The 27,764-nt window shown below is 34.2% G+C and overlaps 1 protein-coding gene and 1 long non-coding RNA gene across 9 annotated transcripts; one reads left to right on the top strand and one right to left on the bottom strand.

The window, feature by feature from the left end:
• Positions 1–2,156: 2,156 nt before the first annotated feature.
• LOC102611742 (BAHD acyltransferase BIA1-like) lies at positions 2,157–3,828 on the top strand. Its single transcript, XM_006491838.4, has 2 exons — positions 2,157–2,196; positions 2,283–3,828. Exon 2 carries the CDS (start codon positions 2,334–2,336, stop codon positions 3,669–3,671), a length of 1,338 nt encoding a protein of 445 aa, XP_006491901.2. The 5' UTR covers positions 2,157–2,196; positions 2,283–2,333; the 3' UTR covers positions 3,672–3,828.
• Positions 3,829–11,366: 7,538 nt separating this feature from the next.
• On the bottom strand, positions 11,367–16,167 carry LOC102630820 (uncharacterized). Of its 8 annotated transcripts, XR_008055295.1 has the most exons (9): positions 15,903–16,167; positions 15,088–15,181; positions 14,124–14,208; positions 13,467–13,549; positions 13,088–13,147; positions 12,824–12,924; positions 12,639–12,715; positions 11,966–12,093; positions 11,367–11,624 (listed from the first exon to the last, which is right to left on the bottom strand). It is a non-coding gene; the product is annotated as an uncharacterized LOC102630820 (long non-coding RNA). The 8 variants fall into 8 exon arrangements; XR_008055289.1 differs by lacking the exon at positions 12,824–12,924 and having other exon boundaries at positions 15,903–16,164; XR_008055293.1 differs by lacking the exons at positions 12,639–12,715; positions 12,824–12,924 and having other exon boundaries at positions 15,088–15,424; positions 15,903–16,166.
• Between the last annotated feature and the right edge of the window lie 11,597 nt (positions 16,168–27,764).

The following is a 27,764-nucleotide window of genomic DNA, read 5'->3' as shown; positions in this document are numbered from 1 at the left end:
AGAACATATCTTTCAATAATCATATATGTGTAATCATGTCAATTAGTATCTTATGAGACTAAATCAAAATAATTTTATTGCATAAAGAATTTATTAAGTACAACTTTTATAATCTGCGCAATCTTAATGATCGCGTATGTGCAATAAAAACATCTTGTCTCATGGCTTTAGTGAATGGATCTGCAACCATAGAGTGTGTAGATATATGTTGCATCAATACTTCCTTTTTCGCCACAATATCTCTCACAAAATTATACTTTGTCTCTATGTGTTTAGACTTGCTGTGGTATTTTGCATCTTTGGTAAAGAATATGGCTGCTTGGCTATCACAATATATGATTATTGGCCGAGGAGGATCAGTAACGATCCTGAGATTATTTAAAAAGCGCCTAAGCCAAATAGCCTTTTGTACTGTGATCGAACATGCTACATATTTTGCTTCCATAGTCGACAATGTTGTGCATGTTTGCTTCTTGCTACTCCATGAGATCGCACCGTGACTAAGTAGAAATACGTATCTTGAGGTTGATTTGCGCTCATCAAGATCGCCTCCCCAATCGGCGTCTGTGTATCCAATTAAGCATAAATCACCTCTTTGATAACATAAAGAATAGTCAGCAGTGCCTTTCAAATATGCTAAAATTCTTTTGACAACATTCCAATGCTTGCGCCTAGGATTTGATTGGTATCTGCTTACCGACCCCATATCATAACAAATATATGGTTGTGTACACATCATAGCGTACATGAAACTTCCAACAACATTGGAGTACGGAACTCGTGCCATTTCATTTCATTCCTTTAAAGTCTTTGGACACATTTCAAGGCTAAGAGTTTGTCCTTTAGAGATGGGAGTATCCATAGGTTTACACTTATCCATTTTAAAATTTTTCAAGAATTCTTCTAATATAAGACTCTTGTGACAGAGCTAGAAGTTTTCTAGAATGATCCATATGGATTTTAACTCTCAGGATATAAGATGCTTCACCCATATCTTTCATTTCAAAGTTTAAAAATAACCATTCCTTAATGGTTTGAACAAACTCTATATTATTTCTAGCCAACAATATATCGTCCACATATAACGATAAGATGACAAAGTTACCTTTTAACCTTTTAACGTATACACAGTGACCTTCCTCGGTCATCGAGAATCCATAAGTCATCATAGATTCATGAAACCTAAGATACCATTGTCTGGAGGATTGTTTTAACCCATGTATTAACTTTTTGAGCTTGCAAACTTTGCACTCTTGGTTATTGGTTATATAACCCTCTGGTTGTTTCATATAAATTTCATCCTCTAGCTCTCCATTGAAAAATATTGTTTTAACATCCATTTGATGCACTTTAAGGTCAACATGTGCAACGATGGCTAGAATCAATCTTATATAGGCAAACCTTACCACTGGGGAAAAAGTTTCCTTATAGTCTATACCCTCTTGTTGGGAATATCCTTTCGCTACCAAACGTGCCTTGTATCTTTCAATTGTGTCATCCACCTTTCGTTTAACATGTAAAATCCATTTGCTTCCAATAAAATCTATTTTTATTGAAAAAAATATTATAAAATATATATTAGTTTAAATAATTAAATTTATTTGACCAATCTATTATATTTATGTAAATTTTTAAATATTTAAAATTCATATTTTCATGTCCAAATTAATAGAAATAAATTTAAAAATTGTAAAATTAAAAAAAAATTAAATATTGTAAATATATAACATTAAAAGGTATAAAATCTGATATAATAACCCAAATTAAAAAATCTAGCTCGATGGGTGTCTAAAAAATATATTTGGGCTGGGTCTGGACATTACCATACCTAGGCTCAAACCCAGGTTTTGTTAACCCTAACAACATTAGTTGAGATTCAAATTGAGATTTATATATTAAGTTACCTAGCATTTATCTTTCAATTCCATATATATTCAAGTGCGTTTAATTAATGTATTGATCAATGTCAATTTCGATCGTGAGGATTCGTATTCATAAAATTCAAAAAGCAATGCACGTGGTTAACGCGAGCAAGTTCTCATTGAACTGTTGATGCATTGACAAACCACGGAATCGAACTAATGGAGTCAAATTTGGCAACCAAATTTTACTATATAAGGGTCTTAGCTAGTTACCGAGGAGCTGCCATCTAATAAGAGCAACCGAGATCTGGAGCAACAAGGCAGGCACTGAAAAGTAATCAAAACTAGTGATAGAAATTTTCTTAGTTACAGTTCTATGTGTATAATGTATTTAACTTTTGATATTTTAATATTGGACAGGTACTACTAACAAGAAGTCTACAAACGGTTGCAAAAGTAGCAAAGCCTAAAATGGAAAGGGCACTAGAAGTACTAGTACGGGCCAGAGAAAGCATCAAACCAGCTAACCCAACTCCTGAACACCTGAGAAATTTTAAACTTTCCCTCATGGACCAGATCACTTTTCCGGTCTATGTGAGCACCATTTTTCTGTACAAAGCAGACGGTAATGTGAAAGCTGACCAGATTTCGCAATGTCTCAAGTTATCCCTATCAAAAACTCTCACAAAATTCTACCCACTTGCTGGGAGGGTCAAAGACGATTTCTCTATTGAAAGTAACGACGAAGGGGCTGAATATGTTGAAGCTCTTGCGAACGGCTTTTTGTTTGAATACCTACAAAAGCCTGATCAGAATTTATTACGGGATTTTCACCCGTTTAACTACGTAGAATCTCCAGCAGCAAGCAATGGGTGTCCAATGCTGCGCGTACAAGCTACCTTTTTCAAATGCGGGGGACTGGCAATCACAGTTTGCACTTGTCACAAGCTCATTGATGGAGCCTCGTTACGCATATTCGTTGACAGCTGGGCCACAACAGCTCGTGCAGATAATCAGTTATCGGGCAGCAGCAATAATAAGGAAGTGACTCCTAGATTTGTTACTTCAACGATTTTTCCAGCAAGCGAATCCTTCGTGGCCGCACCCTCACATATTTCACCGGTCAAAGCCAACAGGTTTGTATTTGATGCAAAGAAAATTGACGAACTCAAGGCTAAAGTTGCAAGTCCAACCGTGCCTAGACCAACACGCGTCGAGGCATTGACTGCCCTGATTTGGAAGTGTGCAAGGGCGGCGTCAAGATCAAACCTCGGGTATTCAAGACCTTCTTTGTCAGTACAGGCGATAGACGTGCGTGCCGTGGCCGAGCCGCCCTTGCCTGACAACTCTGTGGGCAACTCCGTCGCGTATCTGACGGCGCAGGCGAGTGAAAAGGAAACTGAAACACTACAAGACTTGGTTTGTTCATTAAGAAAAGCAAAGGCAGAATTTAGACGAAACGGTCTCAAAACCTTGCTAAAAAACAAGAGTATATTCGATATTCCGGAGTCAATTAAAGACAAGTTTGAAAAAGATGAGATCGATTTCTACACTTTCAGCAGCCTTGTTAACTTTCCATATTATGAAGTTGCAGATTTTGGATGGGGAAAGCCAGTGCACATGACTATGCCAAATTATTGGGTGTCAAACTTGATTATTATAATGGCCGCAAACGATGCTAAGGGAATAGAAGTATGGGTGACTCTGAGCCCCGAAGACATGGCCTTTTTTGAAGGTGACGAAGAACTGCTTGCATTTGCTACTAGAAATCCATCAGTACTTGAATATACGAACACGAAGAAACTATAAGATGCCCGTCCACTTACCTAGCCACTTCAACTATATTGGAGTCTTATATTTATGTAATTATTTATTAATTAAAATAAGAAATTAGATATTTGTGCATGCCTCAAACGTTAATTCTTTGTACTATTGAGCCTACCTTGCACAAATTTATTTAAAACGCTAGTGAAATTGGACATGAGATCAAGTCTACAACCATTTCAAGAAAAGAAGACAGTAAAACTATATTTCACAAAAGCCGCCTATGTACGTACATACCGTATTAATTTTGTTGCAAGTAAATTAACTATTAATTTATATAGTATCTGAGTCGAGTCCAATATAAAAATAACAATTTTTATAACATATGATTGTCTAAATTTATCGAATTACTAATTTAGCACACTAGTCCTAAAATTGTCAAAAATTATTATTTAATCGATATTATTGATTTATTTTTTTATATTCATGTATCAATATTTAAATATTTATTGTTATACGAGGAGTAATGAAACAGCCTAGAGATAATGATTTGAAAGACTATATTAACAATATACGCTGTAAAGATAAGAACAATAGTGATATATAACAATAATATACGCTAAATATTAACAATATTTAGTGATTCTCAAAATGGATATTCTCCATAAATATTAACAATATACGTTGTAAAGATAAGAACAATAGTTTCTAATTAAATAAAAAGTATATTAAAAAATGAGTGGTGATATTCTCATTTCTCAAATTGTGCCACCATACTTTAAAATATAATTATAAAACATTCAAATCATTTTTAATAATTTCAGATAAGAAAATTTCAAGAAATTAACTAATTAAAATTTCCTCATATATATATATGTGGATTCACTATTACACCACTGGTTTAATAGTGTTAGTTGAAAAAAAAAACCAGAATACTGTATAGTGTAATAGCAAATCTACACGAAATCTGACTTTAAAAATCTGCGCCTGAGAATTATTTTCTATATAGATATGGAGGGTTATTTCAACATAAAATTTATATCCAAAATTTTAACGTAAATTTTATGAAGATTTATAAATTTCTTAAATTTTACTACTATTTTGACAAAAATAGTAATTGACCTTTAGTTGTCATTTAAAATATCAATTATGCCCTTGCTTTGGGAAAAAAAAATTGCAAGATTCATTATACATATTTTGACTTGTAAAATACAAATAGAACTCTGAACAGATAAAATGAATTTTACCCTTGAATATAGAATACTAATTGCCTAATATGGTAATATTATAGTTAATGCCTGTTTATGCTTCCAACCATTAAAATGTTTTATCATGGAAATTGAGAAAATAGTCTTTTTGTCAAGGGCGTTCCTGATATTTTATAGATGTGTAAGAGTTCAGCTATTCAAATGGATAAATTTATTTGTTAAATCCTTTTTCTTGATAAACTCTTTTATAAATTTCAAAGAAGGGCATAACTGGTATATTAAAGATCAACATAGAAAAATAATAAAATGTAAGATTTTATGATTATGTAGCAGTAAAATGTTAATAATAATTATTGCACCCAGATGTTATTTCCTAATTGCTATTTTACTAGTAAAAAAAATAATTATTATTTTTCATAATTTTTGTAACGCTTTCATTTATAAACAATGCATAGTTTAGGGGGAAAAGAGTTGAACTATCAAAAGAAAAAAAAAAATTGTCATCATCGGATAATTAATTGATTTGTTTATATTATTCCCACTTTAGCGTATGAACACGTCATGCCTATTTCAGCCGACCCCTTTTTTTTTATAAAAATATTTGCATATTTAAGTAGAGTGGAATAAAATCAATAAATATAAACAAGTGTGGAAAGAAATGAACACATTACTCAAAAACTTATATCCGTATTTTTTTTAATCCTTACATGCATTTATTGGAAGTTTGATAATAATAAAAATAAAAATAAATTATTTTTCATAAAAGAAGATTATTCTCCTGCGAATTGACCATTCTCAAATCACTCTTTATTTTTTAAAATCTCAATTTATTCTATTTTTGTTAAGAAGACCCAAAAAAAAGATCATCAACTACCTCCATCTTTTCCTTATCTTTTACACAAAAAATAGGATAACTTGAGATTTTAAAAAATAAGGGGGTGATTTGAAGATAGTCAATTCAAGAGGGAAGTAGTCTAAAATTTATCCTCTCTTGAATTGGTTAATTTCGAATCACCCATTTATTTTTGAAAATCTCAAGTTACCTCTCATTTAAAAGATTAAAAATGGGTATGTTGATTTTTTTTTAATTTTCTTTACAAAAAGTGAAGGTAGATTAAGGTTTTTAAAAATAAAGAGGTGATTTGAATTCAAATCACGAGTCGGAATCTAAAATTAACTCTTAAAGTAAAAAAAAAAATGAAAAACAAAATAAGATTTGGAAAAATCATGCATCACGGAAAATTAATTATTTATTATTTTCCCTATTGTCAAATGGGCTCCTCCAACTTTAACGTTAGGACTTTTGAGCACATATTTTGCCTTATAGTCAGAGTCACTAGCTGTTGATAGGGTCATTTGGAAAGTAGTGGCTCCGTAATCATTTTTTTTTCTTTTGTCCAATTAAAGAAAAATAAAGGGCGCATTGTTTGAGCTTTTAAAAAAAGAAATATACATAAATAATTGGTGTTAGCAGACAACATTAAGAGTTATTGTACTTTTGTTTACAAGATTACGATAGAGTTATTGTACTGTTGTTTCTTACGAACATTCGAGAAAAATTTTGTTCTATTAGTGTAAACAACCTTTCGTAAGGTTTAGAAAAAAAGACACCAACACTCATAAGGTTTGAAGAAATTAGGACACTAAGACTTGCTTTTTTTTTTTTACTATAATACCTATTGAATATAGTAATTAGAACATTAACTTTAAAATTTTTTAATTAATATAAATAATATAATCTATCCAGTAGACTAATAGTATTAAACTATTTTTAACATTTAAAATAATATTAAAATTTTAAATTTCTATATTTATTTTGATAATATATTTGTATTTATGGATTAAATAGATTTTACTATTAATAAAATATCTCCCTTTTAATAATATTAAAATGATTTTTTTACATAATATTCAAAATAATTTTAACTTTAATTAATTTCTTTTGATTTTATGCTTCTATTTGTTAAAACTAATTTTAATATAATAAAATATGTATATTTCTATCTATTATAAATTTTCAAGTCAATTTTTTGAGTTTTTAAAATGTATTATGGTTAAAAGGGGGTCTTGATGTCTCTTATTGAAAATTTAGGGGTCTTTATAACTATTTCTCTAAATATTGGGGTGTAGGTGTCCTTTTTCCTACATGTGCATTTGGCAAACTGTATTGTACTAATTGTATTGTATTAACACTGTGTTATAACAATATTGTATAATTGGTGCTACACTATACTGTATTAATTTTTTGTGATTAATTTAAATTATATATTCTATTCTATTAATTTATATTATATTAATATTAATATTATTATTAATTTTAAAGTAATATTATTCAAATTTATTCATATTTAAATATTTATTATAGTTATATTAAATTGTAAATTTGTTAATAAATTATAATGTAAAAATAAAAAATATAATATAATATTATTGAATAATAAATTATATACTTATTAATTTATATTAATAATCATAATTACTTATTTATGTTAATAATTATAATGTAAAAATAAAAATATTATATAATATTAAATGAAATTAAAAAGTTAAATTTATTTATTATTATTATAACAAAGAAAAGGGGGAAAAAGAAGAAGAAGCAAGCTAATTCGGCACTTGCCGCATTAGCCTAGCCCATTAATGTAGTAATGTTGCAGTTATTTTTATTGCCAAACATGGATCTGCATAAATGTAATACAAAACAGTATTTTTATCTCATGTAATGTGGGCTACCAAACACGTCCTAGGGGTTGTAACATTTCATTCTAACTCTTCAATTTATCCACATGTAAAATTCAGTATACATTGACTTGATTATACAATCTCATTAGAAGCTCTTCTATTTCACCAAATTCTGAGGCCGGTCCTGCCTTGGATGAGTATTCACAACTGACCGATGCTTTATAATCATCAAATAAAGTAAAATTTGTGCTTTTAACAAGAACTCATTACTTCAAGCCAATAGTTCCAGCTAGCAAAGGAAGGAATTCAGGCAGCACTTTTTAACAAATGAAAGTAGTGAGCTGTCATGCTCTATTATTATTTTCACCATTTGAAAGAAAGAGAAAGGAAAAGCCAGAGGTCGGGAATAATTAAATTATCATCATTTAGTCCTTTAGCGCAAAAATCTTAATTATTATTTAATCTTTTTAGTATTTCAATAATAGAATGCTTATTTTAGTTTTAAGGGACATGAATAATCATCAGGAAAATTCTCAAGAAAGAGGTAGGGATAGGATGGTTCCACTTAAGTACCTTGTTTTCTTAGACTCTTATTGTCTTTTTGATAGAATTTTCCTAGACATGCATAAATTTACATTACCACGCGAGACTTTAATAATCCGCATAATATTTTAAGTATTTTATATTTCCTCCCACTGGAATATAACATTCTTACATGTAAGATGCATATTATGTGAATTTAATGGCAATAAAACTATTTTTATTCATAAATTCAAGCATGCAAAAAATAAAAAATAAATTAAAATTAAAACAGAGACAAAAATTTAATTTTAAAATAGAAAAATAGGAAATTAATTCTGGTCCAGCTGCCGCAAATAGCGCCGCAATCAGAGGTCGGGAAGGCGGTGCGTACATTACACGCGCCACTGTCGCGGGTAGGTCAACGCGGCACACTTGGCATGTGACTTGCGCTAACTCATAGTCTAGCCGAGTTCAGTTCATGGGGTTTGGTTCGCGCGGTCTGGTTCGATTCGCGCAGCCTGGACCGATTTAGAGTCAAGCCTTTTTTTAACTCTCCTCGTCGGCGCGTGTGATACACATCCCAGATTCTGGCCATTTTCTAACCTTACATTTCTAACTTTCCACCTTTTTTCGTGTCCTGAATTCAAATCTGGTCTTGAATTTTTGTTTTATTGAAGGGGTGAATTTCACACGCCATGCCCGATATTGGGACAACACATGTAACACTGTTAATCTTCTTTAATTTGAACAAAAATTCTAGATTTCGAACTAGAATTTTAAACGTTTCTTTTTCTCAATTTACAAGTCCAAATCAAGCATTTGATATACCGTTGCAAATATAATTAAAAGATCTTTCCAATGATATCAATTTTCCAGAGAACGAATGAACATACAAAAAGTTATAAGCAAAATAAGCATGCGGGTTTATAACTTAGGGTTTCAATTTATTCATTTTTCAAGAGCATATTATGTCAAACAAAGTTCCAGATATACTCCTTGTATGTTCACGTGATTATATTTTGAATTTCATACTTTAACATTATGTATATTATCATATACCATTAATGTGTGATTTTATCAAATTTTCACAGAAAACATGGCATATTAGCATACAGAATGCACCCAAGATCAGAACATAAACTACACATGCTCTGATACCAATGATGATTTTCTAAATAAATTATGCAATTTATTTTGTTCAACCAAATCCATACCTTATTAGTTGATGCGGAAATAAGCTCCCTCTAATCTTCAAAAGCGGATTGTCAGGAACTAGCACGAGCAGATCGCAACGAACAAGAATTAATTGCTAGGAACCTTTATGAGCAAATCTCCTTCATGAATGTGTTAACATGAATATGTTAATAATATTGATTTTGATGATAACAAATTTTATATGGTTTTTGACAAAAATATTGGAGCTATTTCTTAATAAACAAAAGCCCTTTTTAATCTGCAAAAAAACTTGTTTAAAATTACAATTCTGGTTATAAACGGTGAACCGTTTATTTTAAACAGTTAACCGATTAAAGGCAGAGAGCAACATATTTCCTAAACCTCTAACCGTTTATGAAAAACGGAAAACACAAAAAATGGGAAGGTTACTGGAAATTAACGGTAAACCGTTTTCTCTTAAACGGTTAACCGATTATCACCAGAGAGCAACATATTGCCTAAGCTCTAGCCGTTTATGAATAACAGAAAACACCAAAGATGGGAAGGCTACTGGAACCTAACGGTGAACCGTTTATTTTAAAACTGTAATCGATAACGTCCAGAATCACTGATTAACCAAAACTGATAAGGCTAAATTGTTTTGCAGGTTACTGGAGACAAACGGTGAACCGTTTATTGTAAACGGTCAACCGATAATATCCAGAGAAGCCACTTCACGCAAGTCCTTAACCGTTTAGTGTAAACGGATAACCAATGTTTATCTTGCAGGTCTCTGGAAGTTAACGGCGAAAGGTTAATCCTAAACGGCAAACCGTTTATTTGAAAATTGGCCCAACGGTAACTTTGACCAGCCTAAACGGTTAACCGTTAATGGTTAACGGCGAACCGTTTTCTGTTCGACAGTTTGTAACGGCTAGATTTTCAGCTCCAAGTATAAATAAGCTCATTCAAATTCAAAGAAGGTTGATCACAACACGACCATTTGAGCTAATATTCGAGAATACAATCTTCATAGAGCTTAGAACACATTCTTGCTTCATCTATTCACATATTAAGCATCATTGTGTAATCTTATATATTGTGAGAGGCAAAACAATTTGTAATCTTTTACTTTGAGTGATTGTAAGTGTTGGGATACACTTGAGTTAAGAGATTGGGGATAATCTCTTGTTGTAAAGGTCCATTGACACCTTGGAAGTCAAGTGTAAGCATTTGAAGCCTTGGAGGCTTGCTTAGTGGAATCCTCAAGCCAGGAAAGCTTGGAGGCGTGGACGTAGGCGAGGTTGGCCGAACCATGTAAAAATCTCGTGTTTGAATCCCTCTTCCCTTATCTTTTTATATTGTGATCATCTTAATTGTTATTGCTTTGAATTTAATTTATAATTGCGTTAAGATTTTCTTTAATAAATTGAATAATTTTTAGAATCCCAATTCACCCCCCCTCTTGGGTTGCATACTTGTATTTCAGAATGGATTTGTCATGAGTTTATGTCACTGATGATCAGAGGACAATTATGTATTTAGAAAATCCCCTCAATTCACAAAGCAAGAATCCACTGACTTTTTCCTTTTCTCTCACTCTCTTTTGATGTTGCTTTGATTCTTATGACTATTATTGTACGTGCTATCACTTACCCATGAAGTGTTTATATAGTACAATAAGTGTAGTTTAATTCAAATCAACTTTCTAGAGTTATTTGATAAGCTACATCTTATGGCACTACAAGAAAACTGACAATAGATGACTGCAAAAATCTATCATAAAGGGGGGTGGATGACAGTGAAATTATCTATCATCTATGTACCTGTCACACTTTTATGATAGGAAAAAAAATGTCATTAATTTATGATACCGTTTAAATGTCATATGTCAGTCAGGAAAAAATGAATAAATTATTTAAATTTTTGGCGAGAAATGTAATTTTTTTTAATTTTCAAAATTTGGTGGGTAAAATATTACATTTGTGACAGAATTTGTGATTGATATTTTATGTCATTAATTTCTTTATGACTTATTTTATGATTAATTTTTTCTGTCATTCTAAATTTATGCTGAACGTAATTATGAATTACTGCAACAAAATTTATGCATTCCTATATATGAAATTCAGGCATAAATTCATATGAACCAAAAATTAAATTATATATTATATTAAGTCGAAAAATAAATTATATTAATAATGCCATCCAAAAACAGTTTTATCCAACAATTATATCAAACAAGATCAATTCACCAGACAAAATCCAGCAACTAAGAACAAATGTATCAAGTTTTACAAGCTAAGAAGGCATCAAGTGGCTGTAGTGTTGAACTTAACCCATAATTTCAGTAAACTTTCAGTACATGAACTGCCATTTTCAACAAATACCCAATCAAACTCTCAAGTCTAGCAGCTTCAATTCCGTCAACCTGCATGTGCACCATCAAATGAATATAGCTAGCATTATTGTTATAAAGAATTAATTAACTACTACAATAAAACCATTAGGTTTTAGATACAACAGAATCATTACAAATTCAAACTCAATTTGCATGGGCAGCACCAATGATAACAGCCAACATATCAATATAAAGATTTATCTATTAAACTAAAACTACAGGTTTCAGATGCAACTTAATTCCTTGCTGAAATAAAACATGGAACCAAAATGGTACCCACAAAAAATAAACAAAAAAAAAATTATAAATATGTTCTATTTTAGGCTTAAAGTGGTAGATACACAAAAGTTTAGTTAAGATAATTAGTTTACCTTCACAAATCTCATCTTAGAGCCATAATTCCATCTTTCTTTACAATCCTCAGCTGAGAACAATGTCATAGCGCTGTATGAATAAACTCCCAAGTTTAGCAGTTTCTCTCAACCCGCATGCGCAACACCTATTGAATATGCCCAACACCATCATTATAAAGAATTAACTACTACAGTAAAACTCCTAAGTTATAGATGCAACAAAATCATGACAAATTCAAACTCAATCTGCATGTGCAGCACCAATGAATATAGACAACACTATCATTATAAAGAGTTATCTATTAACATAAAACTCCAAATTTCTGATGCAACTTAAATTAATTCCTTATTGCAATAAAATATGGAACCAAAAGGGTACATACAAAAGGCAATTAACTTTCTTGCAAGTATGAAAATAAAGAGGAAGCTTTAAATAGGTAGTATACAAATTTACTGCTAGACGCACACACAGACCATATATCCATATGATATATCAAATTTCCTTGCTGTGGCTTTATATATGATTCCTATTTTGTGATTTCTTTGGCATATATCTAGATCCAAGTTCATTAATTTTGGTAACATCTTGTCCTGCACAAATTAAGTATATATCTAGAAACAAAAAACTTAAATATGGCTAAGGCTTAGGCGCATGTGAATATAACTAATTAAGTTTCAGATTTATACTAACCATTTCTCTTTTTTTGCTGCGCTAATGATTTTAGAACAATGGCCAACCCACTCCAAACAAACTTCATCTATCTCAGTCTGAGAACAATGTTATAGCGTTATATGATAAACTACAATATTTTCGTATCTAAAATATATTAAAGAAAGCGAGAATATGAGGATTGTGAAATGAAAAGGAATACATACAATTTAATCAGCCGTTCTAAATCAGGATCAGGAGCATGTACCCCTTAGGATCCAAATAAAACACTTTTTTTTCACCACCATTAAACACAAACCAATGGAAGCTAAAATAGAAAAAGCCAAAGAAACAAAGCAACAACTATGAAAAGCTAAAATGAATAAATAATGATAAGAACACTTTATTACATTTTGAAATTTCTAGACTGGGATTGCATGGCACAAATAATAATTGTCCTTTACGGGCATTTTTTAAGAGCTTGCACACACCTTCTACTCCACTGGGACGAGAAATGTCCGGTATTTGTCCAGGATGGGGTAACACAAAACCTAGACAAAAAAGAAACAATAATGGATGAACAACATACATATATTACCTTTGATATATAATTGGAAAAAGAGAAAACTAAATGAGAACTGATATATAATGAACAAAATTATAACTCTAGTTCTCAAGGAAGCATAACAGAGAAAATTGCAGGCATCAGCAAGCCATGTAGCCTAGTTTTAACTTCAATTCTTCTTTGTTGTGGCAAACTTAATAATATCGATGAAATTTGGCTAATTCAAATATGACAAAAAAGTCAATCAGCCAAGTCAAAAGACAATAACTTCTTTATTTGCCTTTGGTAGCAAAAGTAAAACACACCTTTAGAGAAGCTCCACCACCCAAAAATCCATCATTATCCAATTGTGCTGCCAATTCTTTACAATTTGCTCCATTTACAGAACCTATTTAGTAAAGGGAAAAAGAAAAGTGAATCTGTTAGTACTTATAAACGAGGAATACAAAAACAGGCCTGGTTCACAACATTATTATTCATTACTCCTCTAATTAATTAAGCTGGATAAAATATAAGTGGTAGAGAATTCTGTTCTTGGATTCATTTTCAACAGTTTGCATTGTATATTATGTCTTTAAGCAACTTCCATTTTTGTAAATATTTGGAATTGTTTAAGAACCAATCCAACTAAAATTATTGTTGCAGAAGGAAAAATATTAAGCACATAATAGAGCAAAAGAATGCTTCTCTCATAAGCATAACCATAAGAATAAATCTCGTTGATATCAAATAGAAAAGGCCAAAGTAAGTTCAGTAAACAGGTTGAAGTAATAATATTGTATGTTTAGTTGTAAAGTGCTCTTTACTACTTTGTATGAACAAGAAAAAGGTCTAAGAAGACCAACCATAAGCTTCAATAAGCCCATCTTGGCTCTATACATATTAATAACGATTATAGGATACTCAAAATTAATTTTAAACAGTGGTCACAATTAATAACTAACAAAGTAGTGAAAGGATACCTCCCAAGATGATTCTAGTTGATGCTGTAACTCCAGCATTGACATTATCTTTAAGCCATTTCCTCAGTTTAGTATGGACCTGTCACTTATATTTAAAACATGGTTTGCGAAAAATGATTACCAAAAAATTGACAAAATATCAACTTTAAAAGCACAACAAAGAGCAATTATGTCAACAAGTTTTGCTGGCAAAAAGAGATAAAGTAATAACTAAAATAGACTGAAAACATCTATTTACTTGTATTCAATATATAAACACAAAGTACAAAAATATTTTTGTGCATGTCCCCATCTGAAAAGGTAATGACACAAGCAAAATTATCTGTGGGTTTGTGTGAGTATTTAGGTAGATGTATAAATGAGAGTATCCACAAGCATGGGAGTCTGAAGATGGATTGAGGAACAAATATAATTCTTTGCTATATGTATGAATCTACAAGGTGAAAAAATGATGATAACTATCAGAAACAACTCTATTGTATTATTACTTGTTTCAAAACTACTAGAGCTATAGACAAATTCTAAAATGCCCTGCCTAGGCTAAAATGCACATGGTGAAAACATATAGAAATGTGTTGACAAAAAAACTAAGCAAGCTCCTAACCAATTTCGGTAAAAAAAAAGGCTTATAATCAATCAAACAATATTTATATTGATAGCAAGCAGGGGCGGAGCTAGGGAAAAAATTCTACAGGGGCCAAATTTAAAATTGTAATTTTTACGTTATTACATATGTAAAATTCTAATTCTACGGGGCCGATATAGATATTTTACACTAATATTTCACATTTTCTTTAGAAACCCTAAAATTTTTCAAAATTCTACAGGGGCCATGGTACCTTCTAGCCTTATGCTAGCTCCACCCCTGATAGCAAGCCAATAAGGGTAGTCATATTATTCTTACAAGCATGAAGATCATTGTCATTAAAACATTAAATTAAATAAGACATAAACCCAAACTTACTTCCTGAACCTGAGCATGGTTTGCAACCTTCCCAATACCAATGGCCCAAACTGGCTCATAAGCCAACAAAACATTGTCCCAGTTGGATTTTTTTCTACAAGAGAACAAATAATTAATTGTTCATGCAGTGTAGAATGTAATATTACAAAATATACAGTCTTTCGCTAACCATAGATAATCATCCTATAAGAAAAGCAAATTACAGAACCTTGTGTAACTAAGATCAGAAAAGAAACAATAATGGATGGATGTGGATATATATATAAAGCCCTCTCAGCTCCATTCCTCCTTTACTTTGCTGCTTTTCTGAGAAAGGACCCTAAAGCAAACAAACAAACTAACATACACACCAAAAAAAAAAAAAAAAACTAACTTTAAATGCATAGAGATTGATTGCAGAAGGTGAATAAACAAATTAACACACACAAAAGAAACAAACTAACACAACCTCTCAGTTCTAGTCTTCCTTTAATTATATATCCCTAGCATTTCATATTTGCTTGCACTATATGCTTGCCCACATAACGTCCCAACAACACTTCCCAAATCAGTGAAGACACACCACTTAACCAAAATTAACAATATAACATCTTCTCCAAATTCAAACAATAGGCTATATGGCAAAGAAAATCAAACAATTTCTTAACTGTGATGACCAATTACTAACCGAAAATGGCAATATAATGAAAATCAAAGCTCACGAGGAAGACCCCATCAATTTCTAGGGTAGATAGAATCAAGCTCTTCTCACAAACAAACAAATTTTTCCCCTGAAGCATGCATCCTAGAATCAAATACAGAAACTAAGCATTTACCTTGAAGATACTTTGCTGAAAGGACTAAAATCTTCCACAGCGAGAGACTAGATACAGTAGGGACAAATCTTGGTTTCTAGGATTTAGTTAGCAGTTCAAACAATGGCTTCAACGCTGGGAGTTTGAACACAGGTGGGGAACGGTCCGCCATCTAGAGTTTAGGTAGTGTACGTAGTGGTTGATTGATTGATAGTGACGATGAGTATTTAGGCTAGGGTTGAGTGTTGTCTGCAAGTGAGAATGACGATGTTGATAAGTATATAGTATTGAAGGACTTAGAAAATTTTTGTTTTAGTTTACACACTCTCTTAAACGCAGCGTTTCGTTTTATTTATTTTTTAAAATCATTTTAATAATCTAAATGTTGCGTTTTAGATTATAAAAAAATAAAATATTACTTTTGAATCTAGTCAAACACGGTCAATATTAAATTTCTATCACAATGTTTGTGATTGAGTTTATTTCTATCACATGCATATCATAAATTATTGATAGATAAATATTCTATCACAATTACATCATTAATAGTTTGATAGACCAAAATTCTGTCACGTCTCTATCATAGTTATATGATAAAATGATTTTTTTTCATAAAGTGATTGTCATCTATTGCTAGATTTCTTGTAGTGTGTGATTAGATTAAGATAAAATACTAATTTTATCTTACAAGAATCCTAGAAAAACTCTAAGTTTATCATTTACGTTAAATTAATTCATCACATCATGGGCGTTAAATCTAACATCTCCCACTCGCACGTGATGGGATGATTGAGTAACCAGAGCAATGAGAGTAGGATTTTTGGGCATAAAGCCACAATCGTAGTATCATATGGGCCAATGCAACATGTGACCCATGAACAATATAAACTGGAGCTTGTAGAGCAAAAAATCTCAATTGCACTTTTTGCAAGAGATTCAAATAACTTGTTCATTATTGGAACTTTTGGAACTTGATGATTTACCAAGTCTTAGAAGCTTTTGTTTGGAGAATGACAGTCTTGAATTCCCATTCTTGGAAGGAGTTTTTGTGACACAGTGTCCAAATATGAAGACTTTTCCCAAGGAGCCTTAGTCACACCAAAACTATGCAAAGCGCAAATGATTGAAGAAGAATAGGATGAATTGTGCCACTGGGAAGGCAGCCATAATTTCACTATACAAAAGTGTCACTAGAAGAAACAATGGAATAATTCATAGTTAAAAACTATCAAATAAGGTAAGTATATTGGACAGTTAAAAACTAGGAAAACTATGAAATAAGTATAAGTATATTTGGCAGTTAAAAAATACCAAGTATGCATGTGTCAAATATCCTTATTTAACATTCACCAAAGCTATCAATCACATTAGTCATTTGAAAATTACTAAATTTACATCTTTTGACTGTTAAATATTAGTAACAACATAAAATTATCAAAGTTTAAAAATTTAAAACAATATAAACTTAGATGTGCAACAGTTGCAAGATACCCCAACTTTGTCCTCCTCTAACTTAACCAATAGGTACATGTTTTGTTGGTTATTAACACTACAATCCCCATTGTTTATTGTAAAATTATAAAAGTCAAAAGTTTTAAAATATTTATACATCTAAGTTGATATTGTTATAAATTTTTTGAACGTTGATCTATTGGTCTAGTTTGAGAATAAAAATAACTGATGGTATAACGGTGACAATGTAATCTCAAATAAAATTTTTTAAACACATGAAAAATTGACATGTTTAAACAATATTTTTTTGTTGTATATTATACAATTAATATAGAATAAATAAATTGAATATGCATTAAAAATATGAGTTTTTGATGTTTCAATACTTCAGTAAATTGTGAAATTAAAAAGGATGAAATACGAAATAAAAAAATTGTAAAAAGTATCAGGCTATAACACTATATTATTTTATCATTACAATATTTTATTTTATTACATTTCCATTTCCAATATTAGTCAATATGTTAGCTTATTTATATTCTGTAAATACAACATCTTGATTTATTATAAAATACCAATGCTGCTCTTTAAATGTAATGGAACGATTTTGAATATCTAAATGTAACCCAACAAAATCATATAGAAAGATAAGAAAAGAATAATATAAAAAGAGATTAGTTTTAAAGTAAAAAAAATAGTTCAAAACCATAATCCAAACAGCACCATGAATAACAAATTTATCCAGTACTAAAATTAAGAACATTAATCTATAGTTCATAAGGTTTAAACCAATTATCTAGCTAGTATTTATATTTTAAAAAGTTACCCAGCCATTAATGAATTTAACTTTTAAAAAGAAAATAATATTTTTGTATAAGAAACTTAAATTCAAATAAATTTAATAATATACAACATATGCAAAGTAAAAGAATAATTTAATATATTTTATTGAAAAAAGAATATACAACGGAGATGTTTGGGTAATTTTTAGGAATATTGAATTATCCTGAATGAAGATTTAAAGTTTGAAATGAAATTTATTGTATATTACGGTGAATAAGTAGCTTACAGTGTAATATCGAAATCAATTTTCACCCTTTCCATTATCTGTCCATGCATAATGTAAGAACAAAACACTACATTAACTGTCCATGCATAATGTAAGAACAAAACACTACATTAAGCCCAAGATATTAGAGTTGTGCTGGAGTAATTACTCATCTTCTTTATTTTTTTTATGGCTGTGAATTTAAATTATTTGATTTTTTTAAGACTCTGGATATAGGGAATTTATTTATCCTCCACTCACTTTTGATCGAAAATTAAAAAAAAAAAATCACTATCCAATTCGAATTATGAATCTCAACTCGATCCAATTTGAATTCAAATCGAATCGGGTTCAGAGTCCCATTCAATTCCGATGAGCTTTATTTTTTGTTTATGGAATACATGCCCATTACTATCTGTTGTTTCCCAATTAAACCCGACCTGATAAGTGAGCAAACGTCCAAATCGGGTCAACCTACTACATGTTAGAACAAAATCTAATAGGATAACAATTGTGAAGCTCGACTCCGAGGAGTACTTCTCCTTACCCTCATATTATTGTCCACTCAAAACTATTGATATCATCTCTACTTACGGGCTCCTGCTCACAATGTGAGGCTATTCTGGTTTGGTGAGTGTTAAGAACAGCGGAACTCCTCACCATTCTCTTTACACTTTTTATTTACATTTATTGTAATCGAGGCTTCAGATTTTTTAACTTAAGCATCGACAGTTCTTTGTTGTTAACAACTCTGGCACCCCTCACTGCATGTCCCTTGTCTCATTGATGGGATATGTCACCTTGCCTTTGATTTTTCACGCCTAAGGATGGTAATTTTGTGATTTCAGAGACTCATGAAAGGATGCACGAGCACTGGCCTTTAAATCCTTATGACAAGTTATTAGTGATACCCTACACATCAAGATTCTACGCAACTCGTTTATTCTTGTCGTAGCTGTAAGATACTTACTGATATTCCCTTACAACCACTTGGTTAGTCTCTGGCGTTTATCTCAATGGGGTTTGATTTTATTGGAGCAATGCCAACAAATCGTTTTTAGGCAAAGTATGCAAATGTTGCCATCGATTATTTCATGAAGTGGGTCAAGGCTGGGCCTTTAGCAACGATCACTGAAAACATATGACTAAGTTTGGAAAACGCAACGTCTCGTTATATTATACCTCAGGTCATTATCACTAGTAACAGTACATAGTTTAATATTGATAACTTTAAAGCACTTTGTAATGAGTTCTATAATGATTTACAATTTGCATCTTCTGCACATCCAAAAGCTAATCGACAAGTTGAAATAGCCAATAAAGCAATCAAGAAGACACTTCAAAGCCCATCTAGGAGCCAAAAAGGGGCTCGGGACGATGAGCTAAAAAAGGGGCTTGGGCATATTGTATAACTATCAAGACAGCTACAACCAAAACTCCCTTTCCTTTAGCTTTTGGTCATGAGGCAATCATGTGTGGAGAATGGACTTCCTACCATCGAACACAACATTACCCTAAGGACGAAATTCATCAGCTCTTATGTGCAAGTCTTGAACTCGTAGAAGAAAAGCAGGAAAAGGTTAGATTCGAGCGGTAATGAGCAGTTCAAAATAGTTATGGCCTGCACATTTTTTGAAGGAGACCTTGTGCTATAAAGAATCACTCTCAGTATAAGAAAGACTTGAGTAAAAGAAACATGGATATCGTAAACAAAATTTTTATTTCACTTGCTTTACTGTATATAAGAGTATGTACGATATTTATACAAAAATACAAATAGATAAAAAAAAAAGATTAATAAATTACATATCAATAATTTCAATTAATTAACTAGCCATTAGAGATTTCCTTGATTCTATATGATGAGGATTTGCTTTGATTGACGGATTTTTCTGGCTTGATGATGTCGTTTTCACTGGATTCGAGATAGAAAAGAACAAAAACACAAAAAAAGATTATTGAAAAATCTACGCTTGTTGAAGGTGAAGTTTATAGATAAAACCATTCATTCTGTCATGTATTCCCGAATAATGTAGCCTCAGATACTTCAATCTCAAATTGACAAAATTTTGACATCGGATTCCTTTGGCAACAGCCATGCATATGGCGAAATTAGTACCTAATATCTTTGAATCTTGTAAAGAGATTCTGTCATCCCCTCTCAAACTAGGCAAATTCATATAATGGACTCCCAGTTTGAATCGAAATGTGCGAAACAAAGCATGTCCTAATGGCTTCATTAAGACATCAGTAATTTGCATTTAAGATGGAATGTATATTGTGGAATGATACCTTGACTCGCTTTTTTCCTAAATAAAATGGACACCAAACTCAAAGAGCTTGCTGCGAGCATGAAAAATAGGATTTCCTATCATGTGTAAGGCACTATTATTATTACAATATAGGATTGGAATGTTATTGCATTGGACAACAATGTCTCTCACAAGCGAATGTAGCCATCTCAATTCAATTGTGGCAATAGCCATTGATTAATATTCGACTTCTACAATTGAACGAGCAATTGTTGTTTGCTTCTGCGAGCTCCAAAAGATACAATTAGTGTCAAGGTATAAGCACAATTCGAAGGTGTTATGGCAGCCAGCCGATTTGAATCTGAGTGTCCATAAAGACTACGGGAGCTTTGTGAGAAAAGACGTAAGCCAAAATGAAGGTTGCCTTTGAGGTAACGAAGGATCCGCTTCACTACTTGCATATCTACTGTTTGGGGTATAGGAGTACTGCTACTGATATTAATATTGTAAAAGTGATGTAAGGAATATGATTGGTCACGTGTGCGAGGACGACCAGGGATTCTAAGAGGAGACCAGAATCAGGTCGTTTGTTCCCGAGACCTTGGTTACCTTGGTTAACTTCAGATTGTTGAGCTCCTCCCGAAAATCCGGCCATAACACCTATGCATGCCCAGGCGTTATAATTGTAGCTCAATAACTACATAGTAAATGGTACATTAACTCATGATTCAAGCAGTGCATTCAATTCAGTAACAGCGTGCATTGAAGATGGCACGATAATCTCGGGTGCCTATAAGAATCTTGAAAAATCCAAAAAGGGGACTTTTTTGGGAGGAGAGAAAAGTTTTGTAGAAAAAGAAAAAAGAAAAAGGGATCTATTCTAAACCAGAAAAAGATAAAAAAAAAAAAAAGTAATTAAGATCACAAGAGAAGTGACATTAGTTCCTTACAAGAAAATCGATTACTGACTTGAGCGTCGGAGGGTTTTTTCCAAAAAATATCTGACGCCCCATGACAGTTCTGAAACGACCCGCCCCGAAACCCCCCAGGCGAGTCTATCTAGTTACATCAAAACAGACTTAAAAATAATATTATACGTAAAGAATCTGCTGAAAATTCGACAGAGTCTCCTTTATATATATAACACTCCCAAAGTACAAATATGAATATACAACAAACTCCAGTGCTCAACATACTCAACCAAAAATACTGAGTTATATAATATACAACCCCAAAAGAACAAGATGACCAAGATGTCCCAACAAAAACATTTATATACTCTAGCACCATCACGTGGCCAAGACTCAAAATATATACAGTCGCTGGGTCGGTCTGGTGTACCTGCAACCTCCTGGTGAGGGGGGGAAAATATAATAAAAACGGGGTGAGTTTAAAACTCAGTGAGATCAGTGAGTGGATAGTAGGTTTGAAAATTAATCTTTACTTTAAAAGAAATAAGCATATCCAAACACGGTTTCATTAAACCATAAGTGAGAAATCAGAAATAAATCATTAAATATTTAAATCAGATTACCAACCATAGAAATCATATCACCAAATCATATCGATTTCACAAATCTGAAAATCATATCTCATCATATCTCTGCATGCATAATCTAGTCCCCAAAGGACAAAAGCGCCCAAGCACACGGCCCAAAGCCTCTGTGTGTACTCAGACGGGCCCCAAAGGCCTCCTTACAATCAGAGCGCGCACCTCCCTTATTACCCCTCAGTTTGGCGGGCCTCCCTTATTACCCCTCATCTATATCACTGTACTCATATTCACATACCTCTTTACCACATTTTAAATCATACCACATTTGAATCCACTTTTCTTAACTTTCAAATAATATCACACTTTATTCAAAATCGATACGCAAAATTATTAACCAAACATTTTCATATAATATCAACAAGTGAATAAAATCCATTTCGAGAAATCATTAAATCAGCACATTTAAAAATACTTATTCCGCAACCATGCTTTACTATCATAATTAACTCTAAAAATAAGTTTCGTATATTCCACTCACAGTGACGGTGTTCACAGTCGGTTATCGTCTACGTCCGCGGACCGGTTCTCGCTCGCGGATCCTCCTAAATCAAGGAAACGACATAATTATTCTCCGTAAATCGGAATTCCGACTAAATATATGCAATAACTCGAAACGAACATTTATCCATAATTAACAACTCCCGTGACGATAAAATTACTAAAATGCCCTTGAGTCCGTAAATCATTAACATGCTCTGAAATCATAAATCACCGAATTATCCTCGAAATCGTAATTACACCCAATTCACAATTCTATGAATTACTAAAATATCCACAGGCTCAGAAATGACAAAATTGCCCTCATAGTGTGAAATTACCAAAATGCCCTTGCCGGTCAACGGTCACCGGAATTTGGTCAACGCTGGCCAGGAAGCTCAAATCTTAAAGTGCCAATCACGCTGAGTTCAATGGTACCGGCGGTGAGCTCCAACGCGCGGCAACGACGCCGGAATCTAGCTCGACAGCCGTGAGTTCCAACAATCGACCGGCAGCAAAACGACGACTCTCGGTGCCTATGAATGGTCGGAAATGGAAGAGGGAGTCATGAGGAACAAAATCCAACCGGTGGTGTCACTCAAAACCGGCGAAAATCTCGGCGGAGTAAAGTGAAGCAGTCGCGGGTTTCAAGCTTCGATCGCCGGCGTTCCGGTTCGTTTTCGGCAGTGAGGATGGCAGGGGAACGACGGTCGGCTTCTAAGCTTCAGATCGGTACCAAGCTCGGCCAAAACGGTGGTCGGAAACGTGAAATCCGTCCGGGTTAAAGTCGCGGGTCGGGTCGGATCTGGCGGGTCAAGATCGGGTAAGTTGGCAGCTTCTCTCTCTCTGTTTTACACGTGCATGTGTTTCCTCTGTTTCCAACATATTCCTTTGCTTATAAACTCTTTCACCGCCTCATGCCATTTTACATTCACAGGTATTACAATCCTCCCCCCTTATAAAAATTTCGTCCTCGAAATTTACGTACCTGATAAGAAAAGATAGGGATATTGAGCTCGCACTAAGTCCTCGCGCTCCCAGGTAGCCTCTTCCTTTGTATGATTCTTCCATCGCACTTTTACTAGAGGGATGGTCTTAGAACGTAGAACTTGGTGTTTCTCTTCCAGTATCTCTACCGGTTCCTCTTCGTAAGTCAAATCTTCCTTCAACTGAATTGGTTGCTTCGACAACACATGACTCGGATCATATATGTACTTCCGGAGCATCGAAACATGAAACACATCGTGGATTCTGGATAACTCGGGTGGTAGAGCTAATCGGTATGCCAACGGACCAATACGCTCCACGATCTCATACGGCCCAATATAACGTGGACTTAACTTCCCACGTTTCCCAAATCGAAGCACCCCTTTCCAAGGAGATATCCGTATGAAAACTCTATCACCAACTTCGAATTCAAGTTCCCGCCTACGTTTGTCTGCATAACTTTTCTGTCTATCTTGAGCCACCTTTAATCTATCCCGAATCAATTGTATCTTCTCGTTCGTATCCTGGACTAGTTCTGGACCGAATAACCTCCGCTCACCAACCTCATCCCAACATACTGGAGTCCTGCATTTTCTACCATACAAAGCCTCATATGGTGCCATCTCAATACTAGCTTGATAACTGTTGTTGTAAGCAAACTCCATCAGAGGTAAATAATTGTCCCAATTTCCTTTAAATTCCATAGCACAAGCTCGCAACATATCCTCTAGAGTTTGAATAGTTCGCTCTGACTGTCCATCAGTCTGTGGATGAAAAGCTGTACTGAAGTTCAACTTGGTGCCTAAAGCATTTTGCAAGCTAGTCCAGAATTTAGAAGTAAACCGGGAATCTCTATCTGAGACTATGGACACAGGTACTCCGTGAAGTCGAACTATTTCAGCCACATAAATACTTCCCAACTTGTCCATCGAATAAGTGATCTTGAAATGTAAGAAATGAGCAGATTTTGTAAGTCGATCTACAACCACCCAAACACCATCATGTCCTTTCTGAGTATGTGGAAGTCCCGCCACAAAATCCATAGTGATGTGCTCCCACTTCCACTCTGGAATAGGAAGCGGCTGAGAGCACCCTGCAGGCCTCTGGTGTTCAGCTTTAATCTGTTGACAGACCAAACATCGAGAAACAAATTCTGCTATCTCTCTCTTCATGCCCTGCCACCAATAATGATCTCTCAAGGTACGGTACATCTTCGTACTACCAGGATGCATCGCATAGGCTGAACAGTGAGCTTCTTCCATAATCTCTTTTTTCAAATCTTTAATATCAGGTACACAGAGTCTATTACCCATGAATACAACTCCATCCTCTCTCACCATAAAATCGGTTCGTAAACTTTTCTGCACATCCTCTTTTAACTTCATTAACTGTGGGTCCTGAGCTTGCATATGGTGAACTTTGTCAATCAAAGTCGGCCTAACGCGGAAGTTAGCTATCAAAGCTCCACGATTGTCAGTATTCAACTCGACTTCCAAAGATCTCAACTCGATCAACAGAGGTACATATTTCACTCGCAAGTGAGCGATAGAGCTGGAAGACTTTCTACTTAGTGCATCAGCCACCACATTTGCTTTGCCTGGATGATAATCGATAGTGCAATCGTAGTCCTTAATCATTCGATCCATCTCCTCTGTCTCAAATTCAACTCCTTCTGAGTAAACAAATACTTCAAGCTCTTATGATCGGTAAAAATCTGACATGTTGCTCCATATAAGTAATGCCGCCATATCTTGAGTGCAAACACCACTGCTGCTAGTTCTAAATCATGTGTTGGATAGTTTTGTTCATGCTTCTTAAGTTGTCTAGAGGCATAAGCCACCACTTTCCCATGCTGCATCAATACACAACCCAATCCCTGCCTAGAGGCATCACTGTAAACCATAAATCCTTCATTACCAGATGGAAGTGTAAGAACTGGTGCTGAGGTCAAACATGTCTTAAGTTCTTGAAAACTTTTTTCACAGTCATCATCCCACTGGAACTTAGCATTCTTTCTGGTTAATCGTGTCATAGGAATAGCAATCTTGGAGAATCCTTCCACAAATCTACGATAATAACCAGCTAACCCAAGAAAACTCCGAACCTCTGTGACATTTGTAGGCCGTTCCCATTTCACAACTGCTTCAATCTTTTGAGGATCAACATAAATACCTTCAGCTGATATCACATGACCCAAAAATACGACTCTGTCCAACCAAAACTCACATTTGCTGAACTTGGCATACAACTGCTTCTGTCTCAAAGTCTGTAAAACAGTCCACAAATGCTCTGCATGCTCCTTCTCGTTTCGGGAATACACCAAAATATCATCAATGAATACAATCACAAACCGATCTAGGTATAGGCTAAATACCCTGTTCATCAGGTCCATAAAAGCAGCTGGGGCATTTGTCAATCCAAATGGCATCACTAAGAACTCATAGTGCCCATAACGGGTTCTGAATGCTGTTGTAGGAACGTCAACATCTTTAATTCTAAGCTGATGGTAACCCGAGCGCAAATCAATCTTAGAAAATACTTTTGCCCTTTGGAGTTGATCAAACAAGTCATCAATACGCGGAAGTGGATACTTATTGCTTACCGTAACTTTATTCAACTGCCTATAGTCGATGCAGAGTCTAAAAGTCCCATCCTTTTTCTTAACAAATAAGACTGGAGCTCCCCACGGGGACACACTAGGTCTAATAAACCCTTTCTCTACCAACTCTTGCAATTGAACCTTCAGTTCCTTTAATTCTGCTGGAGCCATTCGGTACGGTGCCATAGATATTGGAGATGTTCCAGGGACTAAGTCAATAGAAAACTCAACTTCTCTGTTAGGTGGCATTCCAGGAAGTTCATTTGGAAAAACATCTGGAAATTCTTTAACTACTGTAATATCCTCCAATCTCAATTCTCGAGCTTCTGTATCTATCACATGAGCTAAATAAGCTGAGCATCCTTTTCTTAACAACCGTCTTGCACTAATAGCAGATATAACACATGAGGGTAGAACTCTGCGCTCCCCACAAAATTTCACCTCAGCTTTCCCTGGCTTTTTAAACACAACATCCTTTTTGAAACAATCCACCGTAGCATAATGAGATTCAAGCCAATCCATACCCAAAATAGCATCAAAGTCATAAATCTCTAAGGAAATCAAATTCGCCTCAAATTCATGTTCACCCATTCTAATCATACAATCTCGATACACACTCTGAGCAAGTACTGACTCTCCGGTAGGTGTACGAACAACTAATTCGCAATCTAGCAGTTCGGGCTCTCGCCCTATATGCATAGCAAAAGCACGAGAAACAAAAGAGTGTGTAGATCCAGGATCAATAAGAATATGAGCCTCGCGGCCAAGGATAGATAATATACCCATAATAACTTCTGGTGCAGCACGTGCCTCCTGCTGCGTCAAAGCAAAAACTCGAGCCTGAGTATGAGGTCGACCAGACTGACCTCTCTGACCTGAAGCAGTCGTCTGACCCCTAAAGGTAGATGTAGAACCTCCTGTCTGCACTCCTCTCTGACCCTGAATCTGGCTAGAGTAAGGCCGGTACCGTGAGGCTGTCCCTCCTGTAGAGCTATCACCCTGAGATAAAGTAGGGCAAAATCTCCTGATGTGTCCAGGCTGACCACATAAATAACAAACTCTGTCTCCAACACGACATTGGCCCTGATGATTCCTGCCACATGAAGGGCAAGAAGTTAGCTGGAAACTCCTAGAACGATCATCACGATATCCCCCGCTACTACGGTCGTACTGTCCCTGAGTCCTGGTATTACTCCCTACCAATGGTTGTACAGAACTATGACTAACAACTTGTCTCGAGTCCCCTCTGAAGCCTGTACCCTGACTCCTTTGCATACTATTAGAATAACTCGTAGGAATACCCCCTCTCTTGGGCGGCCTACTACTAGAGTCACCCTCTGCCCAGCTCTGGCTACGCTTTTGCTTCAGTGCATGAATTCTACGTCCCTCTGCAATACTGTGCTCTACTCTCCTGGCTGCCTCAACTACCTCCCCAAACTCAGTATATCGTGATGCAGTCACGGTGGTACGAATCTCAAATCGGAGGCCATCCTCGAACCGTCTGCATCTCTCT

Source organism: Citrus sinensis, chromosome 5, assembly GCF_022201045.2.
Source record: "Citrus sinensis cultivar Valencia sweet orange chromosome 5, DVS_A1.0, whole genome shotgun sequence".
NCBI classification, from domain to species: Eukaryota; Viridiplantae; Streptophyta; class Magnoliopsida; order Sapindales; family Rutaceae; genus Citrus; species Citrus sinensis.
Note: the sequence above shows the minus strand (reverse complement) of the source record. Positions and strands in the feature narration are given on the sequence as shown.

Coding starts and splice junctions, on each gene's coding strand:
- LOC102611742 (XM_006491838.4), top strand. CDS start 2,334: ATGGAAAGGGCACTAGAAGTACTAGTACGGGCCAGAGAAAGCATCAAA.